Genomic DNA, 9,353 nt, shown 5'->3' with positions numbered 1-9,353 from the left:
CCTTCCGAGATTCCCTGTCTGCATCGACATTCTCCTTGCCAGGAATACGGGCAACTGTGATCCAAACCTCATTAACAATGCACCAGTCCCATATAGTTTTGATAAGACTGTTCAATAATGGAGAGTGACTTGTTTCCATTTTGTTTAGGGTATTTTGAACCGTAGTGTTATCAACTAGTACTTTTACATGCATTTTCGTAATAGATTTTTGTTGTGACTTGAGACCAAAATACACTGCCAGCTTTTCTAAATAATTAATATGAGATTGACTCTCTTCCTGAGTCCAGAGCCCTCCAGTTTTAATGTTATTTATAGCACACTCCCAGCCCACTTTAGATGCATCTGTGGACATAGTTACATGCGGCTCTGGTCTAGAGATCAGATTGTTTGATCTTTCTACATTGTTTATCCACCATTCCAGCTCCTTTTTTGCGCTAGAGGATAACTGCATGTGAGTATCATAATTTCCCTTACATTGTTTTAGGGCTTCCGCTTTCTCACCCTCTGTAATCCAAAAATATAAGGGCCCATACATTGCCCCTGCAAATGTAGAGATAATAAACCCAATAACCTGGGCAACCTCTCTTATTTGAGGTATCCTACAAGAGTGTAGGTGGGTAACAGCCAATTTTACCTTCTTTGCTTTTTCTGGTGTCAAAGAAACAGTCATAGTTATTGAATATAGAATAAAACCAAGAAATACAATTTTTTGTGTTGGTATTAACACAGATTTTTCAGGGTGAGTGACAAAATTTAAGTTGTGATGGTTAGTGATCTGTTTCAATACAAAAAGGGAAGCCCCAATCGGGGATTAGTATGGGATTCTATTGTCGAAAACTTAAATAAAACAGAAACGCCTGTCTTTACTTTAAAAGACAAGAGAAGTGTTCGAGACCGGTGGAGTCTTTTAAAAGCTAAGTTCAAGCAGAAGATGCGCGAAGAAGAAAGGGCAAGTGGCATTGATGTCGACAAACTGTCGGAGAAAGAAAGTTTGATTGAAGAGTTGTGCCAAAAAGAGGACAGCTTCCTTGAGGTAGCATCAGTTCAAAAGCAAAAGGAAAATGCAAATGCTATTGATATAAGGATGACAGCCTTGGAACGAATGGGCGAAACAAGCAAGAGAAAATCTGATGGGCAAAACTCAGATGTTAAGCTTAAGAAAGTATGCCGCGGAAGTTGTGAGTTAGTCGAATATTTGAGAGAGAGATCAAGCAAGGAAATTGAAATCCATCGTGCAGAATTAGAAGTAAAGCAAAATGAGCAAGAAATACAAAATCAATTGAGAAACCCAAGCAGCTACACAACAAACAGAAGTCTTAAAAATGATGCAACAACAAAATCTAAAAATGATGGAGAGCCAAGCTTTACTTCTCAGCAACAACAGCAATTGTCAACAGCATTTCTTGACATTATTCAGAGGTTCACAACCAAGTAAGATCGTGTTGTCACTTACAAGGAAAGAATTCTTAACTGTTGTGTTTTAGCAATCTGTGTAACTATGAACTTTTAATGTTTTGTTATTTGAATTATAATAACTTTCTCACTTACACTTGTCAGTATTTACATAACAAGTTACATACTTGCTAATTGTTTGTGTGTTTAATAATGAGTCATTTTGGCATTCATTAATTAGTTATAAAGTAATTCTCCAAGGTTGGAGGATCTAACTGAAAAAACTTGGATGTTATATTTCCATACATGCAAGTCAGTGAATTTCTTAACAATGCACAGACAATATATGCTTTCCCAACACTACTTAGACCTATTTTGAGGGTTTTTTTGAAGTCCATGAACCGGAATGAGTTGATCACATCTCCAAATAACCATTCCACAGACACTCTAACTGAACTCATTTGCTTGTTGAATTCTTTCATTCTGTCTGTGATTACCCCATGCTGAAAAGGAGCTTGTAGATGAATCCTCTGTGGATAAGCTGGATCCCCATATATGCATAATGGTCTCCCATCCACAGAAAAAGCATTTTGTTCCAGGTCTTGAAGGAAGTTTGAGTCAGCCAGCATACCAGCATCATGTTTTTTTCCTTCTTTAATATAGAAAGTACTTGCCTGAGTTATAGACTATTTTTGCTTGTACAATATAGTGTGTACAATAATATTTTCATTTAAATAATATAAGCATACCAACTGGACCAAAAATATGTGCAATCAAACCATTTGGCAATGCCACACCCTGGAACTTCAAAGAGTGAACTCTTTTATGGCCATTGTAAACAATTCGCTGATGTTTTGTTGGCCGTGAAATTGGTCTGACCGTTCCATCAATAAAGCCAAAGCAATTTTTGTAAGGTGCTCCTTTTTCATGGATGGCATTGGCATAAACCTGTAGATTTTCTGGGCTTAAAAGATCATGGTTCCATTCTGTAATTTTTTGCTTATGATAATTATAAATAAAGTCAATGATGGTATTTGCAATCATACACAACTCAGGAACTGGTCGCCCAAATCTGCCAATCATGTCTGAAAATCGACAAGGGTAAGCAAGGCGATTTAAAAGAATGCATAGCCCCTCCAGTCCTGAACATGTTGTCCTTTGTGGACACTTGACTATTTCAGGGATTCTAAGATTTTGTTGGAGGAAAATCAAATCGTGTTTGTTGGCTCGGAATTCTACTTTACATTCATCCTCACTTAGATTATCTAAACAAAATGGCTCATAATTTTTGAATGGAAGCTCTGGGTTCCTTGATTTATATGCCTTGTACAATATGATCAATTCATATTCTGTAATGTAACCTTTTTCAAAAAGCACAAGACAAAAGTTTCGTGTTGTTTTAAACGAAGACATGAAAAAGAGTTCACTTTCTACCGCCGCTTTCTATTACGAACTTTGCTAAACTGTTTTAAATATACGCGGGAACGTCATGCTCGTCCCAGTCTTCCGCGATCTCTCACGACTTCGTTGTCGGATAAAACGTTGTTGCTTAAGCTCTCAATTATTAGAGTTGTGAATGTTATGCACCTATCAATGTTAAGTGGGAGGGGGGGAGGGCAGGTGATCATAGGGGTTTTGACAAGAATTTTCGTATCTAGGGTCGGACAAAGTGGGGCATTTGACATTTGATTATTTTCATTGATCAGCAATTTCTTAGCGGGCTGGTTACCATAATGCTCTGAGTGAATTGAGTGTCCATGTGTTTCAATACGGCTATAGCAATCGAGGTATGTAATCAGTATTTATTCCAAATTCATCACCTTTATTGAGTTCTATCGTTGTTACCATTTATGAATTACTCATTTTTGTTTGCTCATATTAGTTTTCCTCTTTTATTATTAAGTTTGAATAATTTTGACCATTTAGCAGTACAAGCTGTGCCACCAATTGTTTTTTATGTGCCTGAGGGTGAGGTCTTTCACCCCAGACAATGCCCCTTGTAGGGGCATTTAGATGCAATTTGAACATTTACAGCATGCCAAGTGTGGGGCATTTGACAAAAATTTTTGCTCAAAATTCAAATCCCCTATCATTGCCTGCCCCCCCTCCCTGGTTAACAATGATAGGTGCATTATGCCAGGCATTCTTTTCCAACTCCCGGGAATTCCTGGGCATTCTTTAGCTGTTCAGCTGGACCCAATTGTTCCTGAAGTCAGTGGTTATGGAGTAATTTCACCCAACCTTTTTCATGCTCATCCAGCCTCAATTATATTTAAACATACATATTCTCTGTCGTCCATTTCTCCACAAACTATTAGTGAAATTCCATGGTGAAACTAGCAAATTTTAAGGGCTTTAAAAAAAACTATAACATCCTGCGTAAACAGGAAATGAACTATGCCATATTTATGATAAATACAATAATATTAAAGCTTTTCTACTTACGTTGTCTCACTATCTTCCATCCTTTTTGTTTGAACGTCATGTACAAGAAAAACGGAATACTGAAACTGTTTTGAGCGCGTGGCTTTCCACTTTGACAATTCATATTTCATCGACGTTGTTCAAATTTCATATTACAATACTGTACCTCAATTTCTCTAATAGTTTAAATTCAGGCCAATTTTTGGCTGTCTGGGCTTACTCATTTACTTTATAAAGTATTTAATAGCCACCACCAGTAAACAGCTGCAGTACACAACTTCACGAAATAATAATCATTGCATATAACATTAAAATAGATACAACAAATATCGTTTAAGAAGAAATCCCACACGAATCCACATGGAAATAACGACAACTCTAAGTTTCAACTAGAAAGTTACCCTCCTCGGTGGAAACATATAACAATTTTGCATTTGCCGGTTCACCACATTGTCAAAAATTTGCGAGTTTTAATTTGCCGAGTTTTCAATTTGCAGAGTTTTAATTTGCCGTGAGTTTTAATTTGCCGTGAGTTTTTAATTTGCCGTGAGTTTTTAATTTGCCGTGAGTTTTCAATTTGCCGCGAGTTTTTAATTTGCCGTGAGTTTTTAATTTGCCGCGAGTTTTTAATTTGCCGTGATACTTGTGGGCCACCGTACCTATAGGTTTGTATACAATATCAATTGTTTTCATTTATTAAAATTATGCAAACTTGAGTCTTTGAAATTTAATATGAAATTCAATTACAAAAAATCATGCACATTTAGTCAAGCTGTAAATATCCAAAGATTTATTATTTTTATAAAGTAACAAGAACAAATGCTACAATTGTGGCGAAAGAAGTAATGATACCATTGCCCATTGCATGAAAAGAAGCAAAAAAGTAATGATATCGAATAAGCTAACTTTTCTTTCATGAACCGCAGGGATAAGTTATTGCTTTCCGCCAGGCAAATCTCTGGCAACAATTTTGAATAAAGCTATGGCTATACTTTTTTTGTATAGACTAGAGAGTTAAATTGAGGCAACAAGTTTGATGCTGGTAAAAATACAACGCACATCTGCATCGAAATTTAGCTGACAAATAGCTTATTAGCGCTGATAACTGAAAACCGCTCCAGTTATTATGGAACTCAAGGATATCTGCATGTCTATAGTAAATTGTATGAGGATTTCCCATCCAGGTAAATACTATCTTCTTCAGACCTTTTTGAATGGAAGCCGATTAAACAAATTAGAGGAGAGTTTGTCTTGTGTGTACATGATAGCAACAAGGTACGTGGGTCCAATACAACATCCAGTACAAATTGTAGTACATCTTTGGCACACTCGCAGCATGTGATTCTCCTCTCCCAGTTTACCATTTAGGAGGTTTTCCTTGGCGTGGAATAACCGCATTTTCTAGCTCAAGAAACTAAATAACTGCAATGCATTTGTCAAACTCTTGGTGAAAAAATGCATCATTTCGCAAATCTTGAAGCTGTAAAATGTGTCGGACTAAGTTCATCATGTCATTTACAGTATAGCTTTTTGTTTGTAAAGACTTGTCAATCTTTCCACTTTTTGAAATATAAGCTGGCAAAGGTGCAAGCTATTATATGTATTGCTTCTACTTAGTTGTAACAAGCCAGTTGCTTGTGTGTTTACCTTTGCATCTGATTCGGCAAGGTCTTCTAAGGCATGCAAAGTGGTTTGGTACTGCTCTTTAAGTGCAAAGACGGCTGCAACTCGAGTTAACCATCTTGTTGCACAGTGTTTACCAAGTGAGAGTGGAGATGCAGTATATTCTGGATGTTCCAGATGCAAGTCTAATATCTTGGACTTGAGCTTGCCAGATTGATTGAAAAAATTGCTCAATTCTTGAAGAGTGTCCATTGCTGTGCAAAGATCCCTAGTTGAGTCAGTGCCCAAGGCTGCTTGAGCTGCTAAATTACCACAATGTGCACCACAAACCACAATGGATATAGATAGCGAAAGGCTGAAGTTCAGCAATTTTTGCTTGGCTGCCATTGTATACACTGGACATAGTTGCCACTCCATCATAAGTTTGACCTCATAAGTTGCTGATATCTAATCCTAGTATCAGAAGGGTGTGAACAAACTGTCAAGGGTGTGAACAAACTGTCAAGGGTATCAACAAACTGTCAAGGGTGTGAAAAAACTGTCAAGGGTGTGAGCAAACTGTCAAGGGTGTGAACAAACTGTCAAGGGTATGAACAAACTGTCAAGTTCATTCAAGTATTTGATTGCTTGTTTGACATTTTGAATTCCAGAAAGCCAATTACTAAAAATTACAAAGCACCAATAAGGAAGTCGAATTATAAATTGATAAACCTTCTTGGATGAAGCAAATAAGTAAATCTTTAATTTCAAGGGTGCTGATGAAAAATCGATCTTTTCCCACAAGAGGTAAACAGCATTCCTGGGGGTTTTTGTTGTGCATTGAAGCAGTTCAGGGGCTTGCTGAGGATCTTGTTCTAAATTAAAATCCTCCTCTTAAATACTTGCTTACTTATAAAACATATCAAGATCATTTAGAATTGTTTTTTTCAGCTGTACGAGCGTTGGAATAACAACGGACATCTCGACCCTTCGAAGCAATCTAAAAGCAGCTGTTGATGCGACATAACATTAAAGGAGGTCGTGGAAATTGTGTTGTTCAGGGTGGCACCGAAATTTAAGGCCCCGTCCACACGTATGCGGATATATTTGAATCCGAAAATTTTTCTTTTCGGATACAGCTATCGTCCACACGCACACGTCGAATTTGCATGCAAATCCGGATATTTTTGAATCCGCTCTCCAGAGTGGAAATTTTTGAATCCGATAACATTTCAGATACGTGTGGACGGTCGAATCCGGATATTTTCTAATACGATGACGTCAAAAAATTGGCGCCAGTGTTCACCGCAAAAATTTAAACATGACGGACGATCGAAGGCAAATAACTTCTGTGATCATTTGGCTTATTTCCTCTATTTTGGCATGTATGGAGCTGAATGTCGCTTTACTAAATGCTAAAATAAGTTATGCCAGAAGGCGGCTTGATATTTTCAAGCTATTTTGTTCGTTATCTACTGGGCAAAACGTCCGGCAGAAACAACTTAAACGAGCAGGAAGACAACACCGTCCTCGACGATTTTGGGTTAGACCTGGACGAACCAGTGCCTGGTGGGATAATTTTGTCAATCAGATCGTGATTGCAGAGGAATGGCGAGAAAATTTCCGTATGAGCAGAGGCTCCCTATATGAATTAGCTAATGAGCTACGACCTTATATCGAAGGCAAGACAACAGTCATGCGTGCTCCAGTAGATGTAGTAAAACAAGTAGCAGTAACACTTTACTACTTGAGCGACGAAGGTCGAATTCGAAAAACGGCAAATGCTTTTGGGTTGTCATGTCAAGTTGTGTCTAACATCATCCGTAAAGTATGGAAAGCCATTACTTTTCACCTTGGTCCTCGGTATATCAAGCTTCCTTTTACAGAATCCGAAGTAAAATGTCTCGTGAAAAACTTTAACCGAGCACATGGTTTCCCTCAATGCATTGGAGCTATTGATGGAACTCATATCAAAATCAAACAGCCAAATGTCAATTCCACTGATTATGTCAATAGGAAAGGGCGACATACCTTGAATGTGCAAGCAGTTTGTGACTAAATACTGTTTTTTGGATGTAGTTGTAAAATGGCCAGGGAGTATACACGATGCAAGAGTATTTTCCAACTCAAAGTTAAATGATTTCTTAAAGAGTGGGAAAATACCATATTGCAAGGCTCATATAATGCCAGACACCATTGATGCTGTTGGAGTGTTCTTACTCGGAGACCCAGCATATCCTCTCATGCCCTATCTTATGAAGGAATACTCCAATGGAGGTGCTACAGTGCAAGAGCAATATTTTGGATTGACTCTTTGTCAATCTAGAATGGTCATTGAATGTTCCTTTGGGCGCTTGAAAGCAAGGTTTGGGGCTTTAAGAAGGGCTATGGACATAAATATTAATGATGTTGCTTGTGTTATTTATGCCTGCTTTGTCTTGAATAATTTCTGTGAGCTGCACAATGAGACAATTGGAGAGGACAAAGTTTCATCAGCCATAGATTATGATAAACACTTCCAGCCGGAAGCAGCAACTAATAGTTACAGAACCGACTGCAATGAAGCTGAAGGGAAAAAAGTAAGGAGAATACTCACCAACTTTTTTGATCCATGAAATATCCCTGAAATGATTACATACCATGGACTTTAACTAAGAAAATGATGGTAAATGACACTTTCTAATTAATGTTTTCCTTGCTTTTTTCTGCATCCATTTAATCAACATAAAAATGGCTTCTCTATGAGCATGGCTGAAACGAAGAAAATATTAATGAATACTGAATGTTTATCAATCCTAAATATTCATAAGCATCCTGCTGACCCTTTTAAATCTTTTACTAAAACTTAACTAAGTCTTTTTCCTTTATATTGATGAAGTGTAAGTCTAAAAGAGTTGAGATTTTTCAAAAGAAATCTAATAAAAAGCAATGTCAATTTTTAATATTTATTAGATTTTTAATGCTTTACAGTGACCAAAACTAAGTACTCTCATGTAAGTTATAATCTTTGGAAATACTATAGAAAGAGCAACAAATTCTTCCAAATGATGATGAAAATCCTTTGTGCATGCAAATTTAATACTTTTCAACCTTCATGTAAATAACTTAAATAACTATAAATGCTTTAAAAAAGAGGGAAATTAAATGTCAGTATTACAATTAACTAAAACATGTTTTTTTCAGGGGGGTACATTGTTTGGGGGTATGAAAGTTGTCCAGCATTTGATGTACTAGCTGGGGTCCTAAACTGTGAAGTGTTGTGGAAGATGTAGTTCGCTTGGGGAGGAGGTGGCGGCATGTACTGAGGTTCAATGGCAACTGATGGTAGACCCATAATATTTCGTAGCATAGCAAATCCATCTGATATAGATGATGTAAGCTTTTCCATGTTTGATGAGAGTTTTTCCATGTGACTAGAGTAGGTTGCATCCATAGATTCCATTCTATCAAAAAGTTTTTTTTTTATTTCAAGTTCTTCTTATGATATGGTTAAGAGCTGTGAGTCTACAGGAAGCTTCCTTTTTAGTTTTTCTCCTTTGTAACCTCGTAACTTGGAATCAAGCAGCTCTCTTCTTTCCTTGATTGTCTTGGGCTTTGCAATGCTTGGTGTTAAGACGTTTTCCACTGGCGTCTTTGGATTACCATCACTCTCATGCTCTGCATATGGGCTGTCTGTAGAACTGCCAATGCTGTCATTCGTCGATTCGAGGTTGTCTTCATCGTTCAACTCTACGATTTCAGTGGTCTCAATTCCTTCTGTAATCTTATTCGTTGCAGGAGATCCACCCCATATATCCTCACACAGTTCAAAATACAATAACACTACACGGCCATGCCCACTCTTTCGGGCAGAGTCCACAGCCTGTCGGTATTTCTTGCGAATCATTTTAAGTTTTGAAGTGAGAATTCCCTGAATCTGTTCCTCAGTATGCGGG

At 37.5% G+C, this 9,353-nt stretch overlaps 3 protein-coding genes across 3 annotated transcripts; 2 read left to right on the top strand and 1 right to left on the bottom strand.

The window, feature by feature from the left end:
* Positions 1-638: 638 nt before the first annotated feature.
* LOC124456945 lies at positions 639-1,435 on the top strand. Its single transcript, XM_047007248.1, has one exon. It carries the CDS (start codon positions 764-766, stop codon positions 1,433-1,435), a length of 672 nt encoding a protein of 223 aa, XP_046863204.1. The 5' UTR covers positions 639-763.
* A 77-nt stretch (positions 1,436-1,512) lies between these two features.
* LOC124456944 lies at positions 1,513-5,826 on the bottom strand. The gene is made up of 3 exons (XM_047007247.1): positions 5,464-5,826; positions 2,142-2,391; positions 1,513-2,044 (listed from the first exon to the last, which is right to left on the bottom strand). Exons 1-3 carry the CDS (start codon positions 5,824-5,826, stop codon positions 1,626-1,628), a joined length of 1,032 nt encoding a protein of 343 aa, XP_046863203.1. The 3' UTR covers positions 1,513-1,625.
* Positions 5,827-6,577: 751 nt separating this feature from the next.
* LOC124457767 (putative nuclease HARBI1) lies at positions 6,578-7,517 on the top strand. Its single transcript, XM_047007941.1, has one exon. The coding sequence runs from the start codon at positions 6,740-6,742 to the stop codon at positions 7,475-7,477; it is 738 nt and encodes a 245-aa protein (XP_046863897.1). The 5' UTR covers positions 6,578-6,739; the 3' UTR covers positions 7,478-7,517.
* The last annotated feature ends 1,836 nt before the right edge of the window (positions 7,518-9,353 follow it).

The sequence above is a fragment of the Xenia sp. Carnegie-2017 genome, unplaced genomic scaffold (assembly GCF_021976095.1).
Source record: "Xenia sp. Carnegie-2017 unplaced genomic scaffold, XeniaSp_v1 HiC_scaffold_6, whole genome shotgun sequence".
Taxonomy (NCBI): Eukaryota; Metazoa; Cnidaria; class Anthozoa; order Malacalcyonacea; family Xeniidae; genus Xenia; species Xenia sp. Carnegie-2017.
The sequence above is the reverse complement of the archived record's forward strand: the minus strand, read 5'-3'. Positions and strand labels throughout refer to the sequence as shown.